This window comes from Natator depressus, chromosome 23 (assembly GCF_965152275.1).
Source record: "Natator depressus isolate rNatDep1 chromosome 23, rNatDep2.hap1, whole genome shotgun sequence".
NCBI lineage: Eukaryota > Metazoa > Chordata > Testudines > Cheloniidae > Natator > Natator depressus.
In genome coordinates, this window is record NC_134256.1 from 11,624,693 (window position 1) to 11,641,732 (window position 17,040).

General features: G+C 49.3%; 1 protein-coding gene across 1 annotated transcript in view; it reads left to right on the forward strand.

The window, feature by feature from the left end:
• Positions 1 to 17,040, forward strand: part of LOC141976806 (uncharacterized) — a 117,920-nt gene that overhangs the window by 67,685 nt on the left and 33,195 nt on the right. The window contains exons 9-10 of the mRNA XM_074937970.1: positions 6,024 to 6,122; positions 11,429 to 11,530. Coding sequence (XP_074794071.1) covers positions 6,024 to 6,122; positions 11,429 to 11,530 — 201 coding nt within the window. The remainder of the gene's footprint in view (positions 1 to 6,023; positions 6,123 to 11,428; positions 11,531 to 17,040) is intronic.

Consider the following 17,040-nt stretch of genomic DNA (forward strand, 5'->3'; position numbering starts at 1 on the left):
CACCATTTCTTATTGGAACCCTCCGTGAAGTCCTGCCTGAACTACTCCTTGATGTAAAGCCACCCCCTTTGTGGATTTTAGCCCCCTGAAGCCAACCCTGTAAGCCGTGTCGTCAGTCGCCCCTCCCTCCGTCAGAGCAACGGCAGACAATCATTCCGCGCCTTTTTTCTGTGCGGACGCCATACCAAGGCAAGCATGGAGTCCGCTCAGCTCACTTTGGCAATTAGGAGCACATTAAACACCACACGCATTATCCAGCAGTATATGCAGCACCAGAACCTGGCAAAGCGCTACCGGGCGAGGAGGCGACGTCAGCGCGGTCACGTGAGTGATCAGGACATGGACACATATTTCTCTGAAAGCATGGGCCCTGCCAATGCATGCATCGTGGTGCTAATGGGGCAGGTTCATGCTGTGGAACGCCGATTCTGGGCTCGGGAAACAAGCACAGACTGGTGGGACCGCATAGTGTTGCAGGTCTGGGACGATTCCCAGTGGCTGCGAAACTTTCGCATGCGTAAGGGCACTTTCATGGAACTTTGTGACTTGCTTTCCCCTGCCCTGAAGCGCATGAATACCAAGATGAGAGCAGCCCTCACAGTTGAGAAGTGAGTGGCGATAGCCCTGTGGAAGCTTGCAACGCCAGACAGCTACCGGTCAGTTGGGAATCAATTTGGAGTGGGCAAATCTACTGTTGGGGCTGCTGTGATGCAAGTAGCCCACGCAATCAAAGATCTGCTGATATCAAGGGTAGTGACCCTGGGAAATGTGCAGGTCATAGTGGATGGCTTTGCTGCAATGGGATTCCCTAACTGTGGTGGGGCCATAGACGGAACCCATATCCCTATCTTGGCACCGGAGCACCAAGCCGGCGAGTACATAAACCGCAAGGGGTACTTTTCAATAGTGCTGCAAGCTCTGGTGGATCACAAGGGACGTTTCACCAACATCAACGTGGGATGGCCGGGAAAGGTACATGACGCTCACATCTTCAGGAACTCTGGTCTGTTTCAAAAGCTTCAAGAAGGGACTTTATTCCCAGACCAGAAAATAACTGTTGGTGATGTTGAAATGCCTATATGTATCCTTGGGGACCCAGCCTACCCCTTAATGCCATGGCTCATGAAGCCGTACACAGGCAGCCTGGACAGTAGTCAGGAGCTGTTCAACTACAGGCTGAGCAAGTGCAGAATGGTGGTAGAATGTGCATTTGGACGTTTAAAGGCGCGCTGGTGCAGTTTACTTACTCGCTTAGACCTCAGCGAAACCAATATTCCCACTGTTATTACTGCTTGCTGTGTGCTCCACAATATCTGTGAGAGTAAGGGGGAGACGTTTATGGCGGGGTGGGAGGTTGAGGCAAATCGCCTGGCTGCTGGTTACGCGCAGCCAGACACCAGGGTGGTTAGAAGAGCACAGGAGGGCGCGGTACGCATCAGAGAGGCTTTGAAAACCAGTTCATGACTGGCCAGGCTACGGTGTGAAAGTTCCTCTGTGGTGGAGTGGCTGGTTGGCCGGAGGCCCCCCCACCGCGTTCTTGGGCGTCTGGGTGTGGAGGCTATGGAACTTGGGGAGGAGGGTGGTTGGTTACACAGGGGCTGTAGTGGCAGTCTGTGCTCCAGCTGCCTTTGCTGCAGCTCAACCATACACTGGAGCATACTGGTTTGGTCCTCCAGCAGCCTCAGCATTGAATCCTGCCTCCTCTCATCATGCTGCCGCCACATTCGAGCTTCAGCCCTCTCTTCAGCCTGCCACTTACTCTCTTCAGCCTGCCACCTCTCCTCCTGGTCATTTTGTGCTTTCCTGCAGTCTGACATTATTTGCCTCCACGCATTCGTCTGTGCTCTGTCAGTGAGGGAGGACAGCATGAGCTCGGAGAACATTTCATCTCAAGTGCATTTTTTTTTCTTTCTAATCTTCACTAGCCTCTGGGAAGGAGAAGATCCTGTGATCATTGAAACACATGCAGCTGGTGGAGAAAAAAAAAGGGACAGCGGTATTTAAAAAGACACATTTTATAAAACACTGGCTACACTCTTTCAGGGTAAACCTTGCTGTTAACATTACATACATAGCACATGTGCTTTCGTTACAAGGTCGCATTTTGCCTCCCCCCACCGCGTGGCTACCCCCTCAACCCTCCCCCCTCCCTGTGGCTAACAGCGGGGAACATTTCTGTTCAGCCGCAGGCAAACAGCCCAGCAGGAATGGGCTCCTCTGAGTGTCCCCTGAAGAAAAGCACCCTATTTCAACCAGGTGACCATGGATTATATCTCACTCTCCTGAGGATACCACAGAGAGATAAAGAACGGATGTTGCTTGAACGCCAGCAAACATACACTGCAATGCTTTGTTGTACAATGATTCCCGAGTACGTGTTACTGGCCTGGAGTGGTAAAGTGTCCTACCATGAAGGACACAATAAGTCTGCCCTCCCCAGAAACCTTTTGCAAAGGCTTTGGGAGTATATCCAGGAGAGCCGCGAATGCCAGGGCAAAGTAATCCTTTCACATGCTTGCTTTTAAACCATGTATAGTATTTTAAAAGGTACACTCACCGGAGGTCCCTTCTCCGCCTGCTGGGTCCAGGAGGCAGCCTTGGGTGGGTTCAGGGGGGACTGGCTCCAGGTCCAGGGTGAGAAACAGTTCCTGGCTGTCGGGAAAACCGGTTTCTCCGCTTGCTTGCTGTGAGCTATCATCATCTTCTTCGTCCCCAAAACCTGCTTCCGTATTGCCTCCATCTCCATTGAAGGAGTCAAACAACACGGCTGGGGTAGTGGTGGCTGAACCCCCTAAAATGGCATGCAGCTCATCATAGAAGCGGCATGTTTGGGGCTCTGACCCGGAGTGGCCGTTCGCCTCTCTGGTTTTCTGGTAGGCTTGCCTCAGCTCCTTCAGTTTCACGCGGCACTGCTTCGGGTCCCTGTTATGGCCTCTGTCCTTCATGCCCTGGGAGATTTTGACAAAGGTTTTGGCATTTTGAAAACTGGAACGGAGTTCTGATAGCACGGATTCCTCTCCCCATACAGCGATCAGATCCCGTACCTCCCGTTCGGTCCATGCTGGAGCTCTTTTGCGATTCTGAGACTCCATCATGGTCACCTCTGCTGATGAGCTCTGCATGGTCACCTGCAGCTTGCCACACTGGCCAAACAGGAAATGAGATTCAAAAGTTCGTGGTTCTTTTCCTGTCTACCTGGCCAGTGCATCTGAGTTGAGAGTGCTGTCCAGAGCGGTCAAAATGGAGCACTCTGGGATAGCTCCCGGAGGCCAATACCGTCGAATTGTGTCCACAGTACCCCAAATTCGACCCAGCAAGGCCGATTTAAGCGCTAATCCACTTGTCAGGGGTGGAGTAAGGAAATCGATTTTAAGAGCCCTTTAAGTCGAAATAAAGGGCTTCATCGTGTGGACGGGTGCAGGTTTACATCGATTTAATGCTGCTAAATTCGACCTAAAGTCCTAGTGTAGACCAGGGCTTAGTGCTGAGGAAAATCAAACAAGACAGAGCCTTGTTTTTTCTGCTATGTACAATTTGGTCCAGGCAGTACGGGCTCCAGGAGCTCAGTACAGTGTTGGTGCTTACTCCGATACCTCTTCCACTGTGTGCAGACCTCTTCAGCCAGAACAATGGAGCCATTTCCCATCATCTCATAGCATGGAAACTATATGACTGACAGATCTGGAGAAAACTGTTGTTCTGTTCATGTTCAGTAGATATTGATTGAAAGTAGGAGGCTTCCTGCCAGGAGTACTTACAAAGAACATGGAAAAGTTTTTTCTATTTGGTCAACATGAAGCAAAATTTCTCCAATAGAAATGATGATTCCTGATAGTCTTGATGACCTTTTATCTTTGCTACCAGTCTTTAGGTTAGTTTTCTGTGTGTAACTTTGGTTGCTATTTCAGATAGCAGTTCAGGTCTATACATTTTTGTCCTCATCCTTCTCATTCTTTCTTTAAAGGACTTGCTAGAATTTTTCCTATGTGCAGCAGCCTACCCCTTTGTGGGATCTCAGTGTTGTACTTAAAGACTTATGGGTCTTTCCTTTGAACAATTGGGTTCCTTCCATTTTTTTCTTAAGCAGCATTCCTCATGCTCATTTCATTGATGTGTAGGGTGAATGAATTGCATGCACTTATGGCAGAGTTCCTGTATATGATATTCCACAGACAAGGTTACTCTGAGACCACATCATACATTCTTCTTAATGTGCTGTCTGATTTTCATTATATTCAGTCTATTCATTTACTGCTGTTCTTCCTGAAACCACACTCAATGAAGCATGAAGCAGCACTGCACACATTAGATGTCCTACAGTCCTTGTCCTTTGTTTTAAATATGACAAATATATTTAGGTCATTACCTAGGGCTAGGTTGTTTGTTTCTATTGCTGAAAGACCTAAGGGTACATCTACATTGCAGCTTGGAGCATCGTTCCCAGAACAGATAGACACATGATCCATCTGCTTGAGCTAGTGTGCTAGAAATAACGGCATGGACATGGCAGCATGGGCAGCAGCTCAGGTCAGTCATTTAAGTATGTACCCAGTGGGTCAGGTGGGTTTGTACTCGGGCAGGTAGACTGAGCTATGCAATCATGCTGCTATTTTTAGCATGCTAGTTCGAGCAGAACTAAAGTATGTCTCTTTATCCATGCTGGGAAGCATATTCCCAGCTGCTGTGTAGACATACCTTATGGATCAGGCAATTTCTAGCCAATGAACTTCTATATGGGAGTCAGGCTGTATAAAGTTATGCTATGAAATGGCCAATTTATAGCTCCCTAGGACCATTAGGTCACATTCAGCTGGTCTCTGGGAGCCTACAGCCTCGTTTAGTGATGTTCCTATGATTAACTTTTTTTGTAGGGCTGCTAACATGCATTCATGGAACATGATTCTATTGTGGAGGCATCACGTGCAAATGCTCAGTTTGGCAGGGCTGTATTAAAATCTCTATTTAATTATATTTTCAGTACCTTCTTCCTTTATGGTATACTGCTGGGGAGTCACCGGACACTGAATGCACACAATCACTCAAAGAAGGAAGGGCCCATAGGCACCGACTCCGTGGGTGCTCCGGGGCTGGAGCACCCATGGGGAAAAATTGGTGGGTGCTCTGCACCCACCGGCAGCCAAGCTCCCCTCCCCACCCCCCACCCGAGCTAACCTCACCTCTGCCTCCTCCCCTGAGTGCGCTGCATCCCCGCTTCTCCCAGCACTTGCCACTGCAAAACAGCTGTTTTGCAGCGTAACAAGCTGTGGGAGGGAGGGGGGAGGAGCGGGAACAGGGTGCGCCCAGGGGAGGAGGCGGGGAAGAGGCGGGGACAGGGTGGGGATTTGGGGAAGGAGCCCAACAGGGACAGAGAGGGGGTGGAGTTGGGGTGGGGACTATGGGGAAGGGGTTGGAATGGGGGCAGGGCTGGGGGCAGGGGTCGAGCACCCACCGGCACCAGGAGATCTTTGAGATGTGTTATCTATATCGGTTCCATGACCTTCTCTTCTTTCTCTGCCAGTGCTGTGTCTAATACTTGGAACTGGGTGTTGGTGATGAAACTGAGGGTCAATTGGTCACTCTCCCTGCTTTTATACTGGTGAAGGGAGAATGGTTTGAGTCTATGCTAGGAGCAAGTGTGACCAACAAACTCTACTAAGTTAAGTGATCCAGTCTCCTGAGCATGAAGTGCATGCACACCAGATGTGAAACTCATTAAGACCCCACATCTCAAAGAATTCCAGTTACTGAACAGGGAAGTAACTTCCCTTGCCCTTTGAGAACCAGAGTAGTCATTGGGTACTCAATATTTTTTATATTCTGGCCAGCTCCCTAGATGAACCTAAAATAGAGTTCTATATCTCCATCTATTGTAACGTTCTCTCCCCTTTTTTGTCCCTCAATATCTAGAAAGAATAATCAATTGTATTTTTAAGTAGAAGCAGCTAGACTTATTTCTTTGTTTAAAATGGAAATAACTTTCTAACGGAAGTGTGAAAATAACTTAAAATTTCAAACATTTACAGGTGCTAGTATCTCTCGCTCGATAATATTGCATCACTGGATGGATAAAATTATAATCATCAACAGTGGCACTATTCTCTTCATTCTTTGGAATGCAAAAGGTAAGAATTTCAAAGTTCAACAGTATTTCATTAGTGATGATTTCACTGATTTAATGTGAAATTCAAATAAGTAACGAACTGGGTCCTTGTGCTCTGTCTCACTGTATGTCAGAGAATGGAGCAAAGGCATAGAAATAAGACAAAATCCAACAGGGAACAAAACCAGGGATAGGAGTGTATATTGTAGCATCTACTCACTTGTCAAGGTTCCTTCCCCACTTTGAACTCTAGGGTAGAAAGACCCTACAGCTATCTTTTACCAGAATTGAATTTAGATTAAATGAGTAGAGGTGGATGACATTTTTCAGATGAACAAGTTTTATTACCCGAAAACTGCAGTTTTGGAAAATCCAAAAATATTTTTAAATTCATGTCAAGTTCAGTTCCTCCCTCTTCTTGGTGTTGTCAAGGTTCCGTCCCACTTTGAACTCTAGGGTACAAATGTGGGGACCTGCATGAAAGCCTCCTAAGCTTACTTTTACCAACTTAGGTTAAAACTTCCCCAAGGTACAACCTATTTTACCCTTTGCCCTTGGTTTTCCACTGCCACCACCAAATGTTTCTCTGGGTTCCTGAGAAAGCGTTGTTTGGAAACGTCTTTCCCCCAAAGAATCCTCCCAACCCTTGCACCGTACTTCTTGGGGAAGGTTTGGTAAAAATCCTCACCAATTTGCATAGGTGACCACAGACCCAAGCCCTTGGATCTTAGAACAATGAAAAAAAAGCATTCAGTTCTTGAAAAGAAACATTTGAACAGAAGAAACAGTAAAAAGAAAAGGATCACCTCTGTAAGATCAGGATGGTAAATACCTTAAAGGGTAAATAGATTCAAAACATAGAGAATCCCTCTAGGCAAAACCTTAGGTTACAAAAAGACACACAGACAGGAATATTCATTCTATTCAGCACAACTTATTTTCTCAGCCATTTAAAGAAATCATAATCTAACGCATAGCTAGCTAGATTACTTACTAAATTCTAAGACTCCATTCCTGTTCTGTCCCCGGCAAAAGCATCACACAGACAGACACAGACCCTTTGAAGTTCTCCTCCTCCCAGCTTTTGAAAGTATCTTGTCTCCTCATTGGTCATTTTGGTCAGGTGCCAGCGAGGTTATCCTAGCTTCTTAACCCTTTACAGGTGAAAGGATTTTTCCTCTGGCCAGGAGGGATTTTAAAGGTGTTTACCCTTCCCTTTAGATTTATGACATCACTCCTTAAAATATATATACCTCCATTCTGTAATCTGGGGCCCTTGGCCATCTAGTACAGGGGACAGAGTCAGTCAACTTCAGAAAAACAATGGCTGAGACTTATTAAGTAGCTTGCTGTGTAATTCAGTGTGTACATTTATTGCATTTATGTTCCCTCAAGGCTTTCAAAGACTAGCAGAGTGGGTGGGTAAGCACAGTAGGTGAGAGCAGTTAATACCAGTTGGACATATCAGCCAGCCGTGCTGCTAGCGATAGGTGTGGCAGAGAGTCTGTGAGGGTCACTGTGGGATGTCCTCATTGTGGAGCCGATTCTCCACGGCTTGGCACCTTGTGTTGTCATATACACTTGTGCAAAGTGCGTGTGAATAGCTACCAGATCAGAGTGGAATCAGAGACTTGACTCATCTAAAAGGAAACGTTCAGACACAGATTGCACAGTGTCCAAATCACATGCAGGCTTGAAACACAGCTGCATTCTGAGTGTCACTGCATTGAATCTCTTCCTCACACAAATAGTATAATGCTTCCCCAGCTATGGTGCTGTATTAGGAGGCCAGCAAGAAGGACCATCTGAGGGGAGGGGCTAATGGGGCATTTGCCCCTGGCTCCCCATTTGAGAGTCCCCCTCCCCCAAACTGAGTGGCATTGCAACCTGGCACATAGAGTCGAACCACCACTCATGTTTGCCCTGCTGGCTCTCCATCAACCAAGCCAAATCTGAATGAGTGGCATTATGACCTGGTACATGGGGACACAGTCCCACTCAAGTGTGGCAGAGCCATCCCTAACCATGACCAAACCTAAGTGGCCCAGTCTTGCAAAATGCAACATCCAGAGGGGAGACCCAGGCTGAGACCCCTAAGGCAGGAGCTGCCACTGAGCGATGAGTGCAGGGCAGGCTCGCTCTCCAGCCTGCTCCCAACTCCTGGAGCGTCCCCTCAGTGGTATCGTGGAAGGATGGAAGGCCTCAGTTTCAGATTTTCCCCAGCCCCCAGTAATCTCTATGTGGCCCTGCCAGTGAGATACGGTTCCTGGGAGGGAGGATAACAATGGCATCCACACACAATAACTAACACATATCTCCTTTCCCCAGACTTCTATAGAGAAGTCTCAAGAGTGAACCATTAATGATGAAATGGAAATAAACAGTGCTTGCTGTGCACCCATTACTGCTACTTTCCCTTGTATGAAGATAGCTTCATAATCTTTTGTTGATTGGCCATATGAGAGGTGTAGCTTCTTTTATAAGCTTAGACCATGGTTGAAAACAATGGGAATATCTATCCCAAGGTGGATTTCAGATGGGTTTCATCCTGCTTTCCTTTCTTCCCTTTACCCTGCAAGCAGTACCAGGATAACAGCTTGTAATTTTTACAATTTTCAGTATACCAAATTCCTCCCCTTTAACTCCCTTAATTAACAAACACAATAAAAAAAACCTCACAAGTTTAGCCTTACGAAGCATCTGCAGTTTCACTGTGGCAGGTGGTGCCTGCCAGGGTAAGAAAGTCACATCTGACCTCTGTGGTGTTCCTTGGGAATACAGATGGGATCACCCCCAACAGGAGCACTCTGCTCTCCCTCTCTTGTCCACCATTCCCTGACATCATCTCCTCCCCCTCTGGCAAATGAACCCTACTATCATTTTTAGTAGCTTCAGGGGCTGCATACTATAACCAGGCTGAACTTTATCTGGTAACAGCTAATTAATGAGTCTTTTCATTACCCCCTGCCCAGACTGTGTCTCTACCAGATATGTAACTGGTCCCAATACCTGCTTTCCTACATCTTTTTCTCATTCAGTACCTCCCCAGAAATTTCTTACCAGCGCTGTCTTCTCTAGGCAGAAATACCTGGGAGGTTTATGTTGTGTGCTTTTCACTGTTTGCTGTCTTTCCTTCAGTGCTTTTGGTAAGTCTGGTAAAAATAAATCAAATATAGTATGTAACTGACATCTTAGAAACCACTCTGCTGGAATTTTCTGAGAGGTAGACCTAATTCTTTGTTGCTGTTTTTCTTACAGTAAGCCCACAGTCTCTGTGATGCTGTAGAATCATAGACTCATAGAAGATTAGGAAAAGACCTCAAGAGGTCATCTAGCCCTACCCCCTGCTCAAAGCAGTACCAACCCCAACTAAATCATCCCAGCCAGGGCTTTGTCAAGCCAGCCTTAAAAATCTCTAAGGGTAGAGATTCCATCACCTCCTGAAGTAACCCATTCCAGTGCTTCACTCCCTCCTAGTGAAATAGTTTTTCCTAATATCCAACCTAGACCTTCCCCACTGCAATTTGAGACCATTGCTCCTTGTTCTGTCATCTGCCAACACTGAGAACAGCCTAGCTACATGAGGTAGTTGAAGGCTGCTATCAAAATCCCCCTCACTCTTCTTTTCTGCAGACTAAATAAGCCCAATTCCCTCAGCTTCTCCTCATAAATCATCTACCTCAGCCCCCTAATCAATGCTGTTGCCCGCCTCTGGACTCTCTCCAATTTGTCCACATCCTTTCTGTAGTGGGGGGACCAAAACTGGATGCAATACTCCAGATGTGGCCTCACCAGTGTTGATAGAGGAGAATAATCACTTCTCTCAATCTGCTGGCAATACTCCTACTAATGCAGCCCAATATGCCTTTAGCCTTCTTGGCAACAAGGGCACACTGTTGACTCATATCCAGCTTCTCATCCACTGTAATCCCCGGGTCCTTTTCTGCAGAACTGCTGCTTAGCCAGTCGGTCCCCAGCCTGTAGCAGTGCATGGGATTCTTCCATCCTAAGTGCAGGACTCTGCACTTGTCCTTGTTGAACCTTATCAGATTTCTTTTGGCCCAATCCTCCAATTTATCTAGGTCACTCTGGACCATATCCGTACCCTCCAACATATCTACTTCTCCCCCCAGCTTAGTGTCATCTGCAAACTTGCTGAGGGTGCAATCCATCCCATCATCCAGATCATTAATACATCTGGAGTACTGTGTCCAATTTTGGTCACCAATGTATAGAAAGGATGTAGAGAAACTGGAAAGGATCCAGAGGTGAGTGACAAAGATGAACAAAGGGATAGATGCAAGCTATATCAGCAAAGGCTGAAGGAACTGGAAAAGAGGAGATTAAGGGAGGCATGATGGCGGTTTTCAAATACTTGAAAGGCTGCCATGGGGAAGATGAAGAAAGTGTGAGGTGTATAAAGTTATGTTATGAAATGACCGATTTACAGCTCCCTCGGAACATTAGGGCATATTCAATCAGGGCAGAGGAAGCCTCTGCAGCCTCATTTAGTGGTGTTCCTATCGTTAATATTTGTTGGGCTGCTAACTGGAGTGCTGCAGTGGCAGCATCATACACAACAATATTGTGGCAACATGACGTGCAGATGCTCAGTTTGGCAGGGCTGTATTAAAATCTCTATTTAATTAGACTTGAGGTACTCTCTGCCTTTATGGAATACTGCTGGGGAGTCACCAGACATTGAATGCACACAAAAAAGCACTCAAAAAAGCAAGAGAACGTACTTACTAGTTCTATAACTGGAGTCTTTGAGATGTGTTATCTATATGTGTTCAATGACCCACTGTCCTTTCACTGCTACTGCTGAATCTAATACTTGAAACTGGACATTTGAAAAGGAATTGAAGGTCAATTGGTCACTCAGCCCCCTTTTATACTGGTAAGGGGAGAAGGGTTTGAGGCTATTCTAGGAGCAAGTGTGACCAACAACCACTGCTAAGTTAAGTGATCCAGTCTCCTGAGCATGAAGTGCATCCGCACCAGAAGTGAAATTTATTGAGACCCCACATCTCAAAGAACTCCAGTTACTGAACAGGGAAGTAACTTCCCTTGCCCTTTGAGAACAAGTGTAGTCGTTGGGTACTCAATATTTTCTACATTCTGGCCAGCTCCCTACATGAACCTAAAATAGAGTTCTATATCTCCACCTATTGCAATGTTCTCTCCCCGTGTTTGTTCCTTGATATCTAGAAAGCATAAATAATTGTATTGTAAAGCAGAAGCAGCTAGACTTATTTTATTTGTTTGAAATGGAAAGAATTTTCTTGAGGAAGTGTAAAAATAACTTACAATTTCAAATATTTACAGGTGCTAGTATCTCTAGCTCGACAATGTTCCATCACTGGATGGATATCATCATCATCATCAACAACACTGGCACTACTCTCTTCATTCTTTGTAATGCAAAAGGTAAGAATTTCAAAGTGAAACAATATTTCATTAGGGATCCATTCACTAATTTAATGTGCAATTTGAATAAATAATGAACTGCAGCCTTATGCTCTGTCCCACTGCAAGTCAGAGAATGGAACAAAGACATAGAAATAGTCCAAAATAATAGTAATGAACAACAGCTGGGGTGGGAGTGTATATTGTAGCATCTCTCCACTACAGAAAAAAAAAAACACACACTCTCAGCTCTCTGCAATCTGGGGCCCATGGCCATCTAGTGAAGGGGGCAGAGTAAGGAATCTTCACAAGAACAATGGCTGTAACTTATTAAGTACCTTGCTATGTAATTTGGTGAAGACATGTATTACATTAATGTTTCCTCCAAGACTTCCAAAGACCAGTAGAGAGGGTGGGCAGGCACAGTATGTGAGAGCAGGTAATATCAGTTGGACATGTCAGCCAGGCATGCTGCTAGTGATGGGTGTGGCAGAAAGGCTGGGAGAGTCATGGAGGAATGTTATCATTGTGTAGCTGATTATCTACTGCCTGACACCTTCTCCTGTCATATAGATAAGTGCAAAATGTGTGTGCATAGCTACCAGATCAGACTGGAATCAAAGGTTGGACTCATCTAAAAGGAACCTCTTACAAAGGGATTACTTAGTGTCCATACTGCACGGAGTCATGAAACACAACTGGATGCTTGTTTTGTTTTGTGTAGAATAACCCTATTACTCAAATGCATATAGTGGGAGGAGTGGTGTGGAGAGGGTTTGCAGGAGCTGGACAATAGAGGAACAGCAGACCTAGGTGGTGCTGAACAAGCAGAGAGGGAAGGGAGCAGAAACTAGGTTGGGTGTCTGGATTGAAACAAAGGGTACTAGACAGGAGATGAGGATGGGGCAGTTATGAGCAGAGGTAGGCAGAGGCCACAGACTCTGGCCAGTAAAAAATATGGCATATCCTGCAATTGTTGAGAGCACAAGGGACCTTGACTGGTGCTATGCCTGAAAAACACTTTCCAGAATGCCTTTGTTTTTTTTATAAAGTTTAGCAGGGTGTTAGCCCATACTGTATTTCTTTAGGCACCGAACTACTTATATCTTGTTAGCTGCTTAGAAACCCTACTCATGCCACAGATAATGATTCCGTCTTTGAAATATGAAGCCAATGTACTGTGACGGAGTCAGACGAGAAGGATATAAGAGAGTGGTCATATTGGTTACTGGGAAGTGGGTGGGCAGAAGCCTGCCCACAGCTAAAGGCCCCTCCCCCAGCCTGGGGAGGAGCTACTGATCCCAGACCTCAACTAAAGTTGTAGGACAACGAAGGGGAAAAAACGGAGAGGTGTGGGGGGGTCAAAGGGCCATAACTAGGGAACCAGAAGGGGACACTGAGCAGAGAACCTCGTACAGCCCTCACTGCTCCTCAAAAGCATCCAAGGAGCCAGCGGATGACACCCAAAGGAACTCTGCCTGGATGCATGAACAGATGAAAGAACGAAAACAGGCCCCACAGTCACAGCCCCGCCCAAGCCAACTTCCTCTCCCTGGTGTTATAAAAATGGCCACTTTGGCCATGGCTAGGAGGAGGTTGACGAGGTGGTCCCGCGACTTCGTGGGGCCACATATGGGGTGAGCATATAGAAAAAGGTGTGGGGAAAAGTGCAGCCAGAACCTCAACAAGAGGTTCTGGAGGAGCCGGAAGAGGGGCTGCAACCTGGCGCAGTGCAGATAGACATGCACCAGGGTCTCCCTCACACCGCAAAAAGGGCAAGCGTCGGGAAGAGGTACACGCCTGTGCTCATGGCTCCATGAAGGAGACACCAACTAATGTCCCCGGTGGGCCGTGGAACTAGGGTGGAATACAGGCTGGCCCACTGGGGTCCTCCACCCTCTGCAGCTGCCACTTAGTATCGGGGTGGGACGTGAGGGTGGGGAAATAAAGAGTGTGGAGCACAAACGTGTAGAGATGGTCCCATGGCGCGGTTCGGAAACGAACCGGCTGCAAATCACGCAGCCAGCTCAGGATATAAAGGGGTGGGGGTCTTGAAGGCTCACGGGGCAGGGGCCCGATGAAGAGATCTGGAGGGCCCAGGGTAAGGGGCAGGCGGGGAATACCCTCTTGCAGGACCCGCTCGAGAAAAAGCCAAGAAGTGGGCAATAAGGCTGCCTCCACCTCCCGAAGAACGCGCCAGGGGATGCCAAGGGCGGAGAGTCCCATGAGCCTGCCGAGCACAGAGGGATCCACCCTATCCCCCCGGCCATATTCCAGGAGGTCTCTGATCCTGGTAGCTTCTGCCAGGACCAACCTCTGGCGCACCAAGGGGGAATCCGCCACCTGCACACGAAGATGGGAATTGTGCAAAAGGGGCTCCGTGAGGAGATCTGCCCCCCCGGTGGCCGCCACAGACCTGGTTGCCGAAACCATCTTCCAGGTCCAGAGGCGGTCCTGGTAGAAGACCGGCAGCTTGGAGAGGTCTTGCGGAAGACCTCTCAGGAAGAGATAAAAGAGTTGCCAGTCATATCAGAGCCCTTGGAAGCGGCAGAGAAAGGCATGAGCCAATGTACTCCACACCGAGTACCTGCACCATAAAGGAGTCTCTGCAGGCCCAGGAGGCAAAAGACATGGACCTGCATGCGCAAGCATGTCAGGCCCTGTCCTCCCTCCTCTAGAGGAAGATGCAAAACCTTCGCAGAGACCCAGTGCAATCCTGGCCAAAAGAACTCCAGAACTAACTTCTGGAGCTGGGCCAGGAACCCCTGGGCCGGGCACAGGGTGTTGAGCCGGTGCCAGAGCATGGACAGGACTAGCTGATTAAGCACCAGTGCCCTCCCCCGAAAGGAGAGGCACTGGAGCAGTCCTGTCCAACTCAACCACCCTCCCCTCCAAATGGTGCCAGTTCTCCGGTGGAGAAGGATGCTGGCAGAAAGATAAACACCAAGATTGAACAGTGGACCCGCACCCCACCGAATGGCCAGAAGCGCAGGTGGGATGGAGCTTGCTTGCCACCCAGCCCTGACCATCAGGCCAGAGCTCTTGACCCAGTTAACCTGGGTGGAGGAGGCCACCGAGTACACAGCTTGGCAGGCCTCCACCCACACCAGGTCGCCTGGGTCCTGGACCATGAGGAGCAAGTCATCGGTGTACGCTGACAGGACCATCTGCATCCCCAGCTCATGGAGCACCATCCCCGTCAACCTCTTCCGGAGGAGACGGAGGAAGGGCTCAATGGCCAGAGTATACAAGTGGCCTGACAGCGGACAGCCTTGACACACTCCTTGCCCAAAGCTGACAGGTGCAGTCAGGGTCCAGTCGAGCCTCACCAAGCACTCTGTGGAAGCGTACAGCACCTGGAGAAAACCCACAAAACAGGTCCCAAAGCCGAATGCCTGCAGAGTGCCCAGGAGATACCTGTGGTCCATCCGGTAGAACGCCTTCTCCTGATTCAGGAAAAGGAGGGCGAACAACAGACCATCCCTACACCCAAGCTCAAGGAGATCCTGGACCAAATAAAGATTGGCGAAGATGATATGGCCCAGGATGGTGTAGGTTTGGTCATGATGGACCACGTCTGCCAGCACGGACCCCAGTTGTAGCGAGATGGCCTTCGCCACGACCTTATAGCCCGAGCTGAGGAGCGAGAAGGGACACCAATTCCTAAGGTCACAGAGGTCCCCCTTCTTCGGAAGCAAGGTGAGCACTGCTCGCCTGCATGACAGAGGGAGGACCCCGCTCCCCAAGGACTCAGCGCAGATGATGCCAAGGTCCAGACTGAGGAAGTCCCAGAACACACGGTAGAACTCCACGGTCAGCCCGTCCACGCCTGGCGACTTATTAGTGGGCATGAGAGGGCTTCCGAGAACTCGGCCAGAGTGAGAGGCAGCTCTAGCCGGTACCAGTTGCCCGCGCTGACCACCGAGGGTTCGTCCCAAAGCACCCCACCGGCATCAGCTTTGGTCGGATCCGGGAAGAAAAGGCCAGCGTAGAAGGCCCTGGCCCTCTCACGCAACTCCACCAGATCCGTGAGGGGGGTGCCGTCCTCTGCCAAAAGGAAGAGGATGTGCTTTTTTGCACCCCTCTTTTTCTCCAGGGTGTAGAAGAAGCGAGAGCTGTGAGCCATATCCCACAGAAGATGCATGCGAAATCAAACAAAGGCACCCCAGGCCCGGAGATCATCAAAGGCCCAGAGCTCCTCCCGCTTCTCCCAGCACGCTCTGCAGAGGGATGGATCCCTGGGGCTGGCGGCCAGATGCCTCTCCAACTCTAAGACCTCCCATTCCAACTGCTCTATCACCACATCCCTCAGCTGGCTGGCGCCCCAGGTGTAGCTATGACAGAAGAGCCAGGCTTGAACCTTCCCCACATCCCTACCACCATTGCACCGAGGGAAAGGCCTGCCTCTGCCTGCGCCAGGCCAGCCAGAACTCCCAGAAGGATGCCACGAAGCCCACATCCTCCAGCAAGCTATTATTAAAGTGCCAATAGGCCTGACCCTCTGGAGTAAGAGAGGCCTTCATGACCACCAGATGGTGGTCTGAGAACAGGGCTGGCCGGACACTGGAGGAGTGGACCTGTGAAAGATGGTGACGAGATAAGTAAATGCGATCCAACCAGGAGTGGCACGACCAATCTACCTCCACCCGGACATACGTAAAGGTGGAGTCATCATCCGGGTTGTGGTCGTGCCTCAAGGGTAGCGTTAAAATCCCCTCCCAGGACTAGACACTCGTGAGGATCTAGAGAGACGAGGAAGGCAGACGCACCCGCTCCAGGCCCGATGTTGGGGCATAGACGTTGACTAAATTCAATGTCAGCCCCTCCACCCAGGCCCGGAGGTACAGCAGGTGACCTGGCATGACCTTGGCTGTCCCCAGCACATCAGGCTGTAGGTCAGGGGAGAACAGGGTAGCCACCCCGGCCTGGGGCCTCGATCTCATCAAAAATTGAGGCAAAGTCCCCACCCGCCTCCAAGGGGTCCCCTTCAACAGCAGCAGGGGCAGTAGCCACCTTGGTGCCTACAGGGGGCACAGATGGCAAAAGGGCAGGGGGGACACCTTGCAAGACCCCTTCAGGAAGGAACTCCATGAGAGAGGTGGTACTACCCACCGCCGTGGCTGCAACGACCTCGGCCGACTCCAAGTGGTGAACATCAGCAAGGGAGACAATGGAAAACCCAGCACCAGCAACCCCCTTCATAGTTTTACAGGGGGTCCCTTCCCCCTCACTAATGAGGAGGGGGTGCTGGGCCCGTGCCCCCTGCTTATGGTGCCTCCCTCGCACGAGCTCCCAGCTCCCCGTAGAGCGGGGCTGGCCAGCCGGGTCAGAGCCAGGGAGTGAGGGTGATGACAGGAGGGTAAGGGAAGACATGGTCAGGGCAGCAGGGAAAGGGACAGACTCCCCCCGGGGCAAGCTCCACTCAGTTCCCACCACCGGCCCTGCCACCCTCTCCTCCGCAGGCCCTGGTCTACTACCCATCACAACAGCGGTGCCCGCTTGCTCATCTGGGCACACCGGGGGGCCTCCCC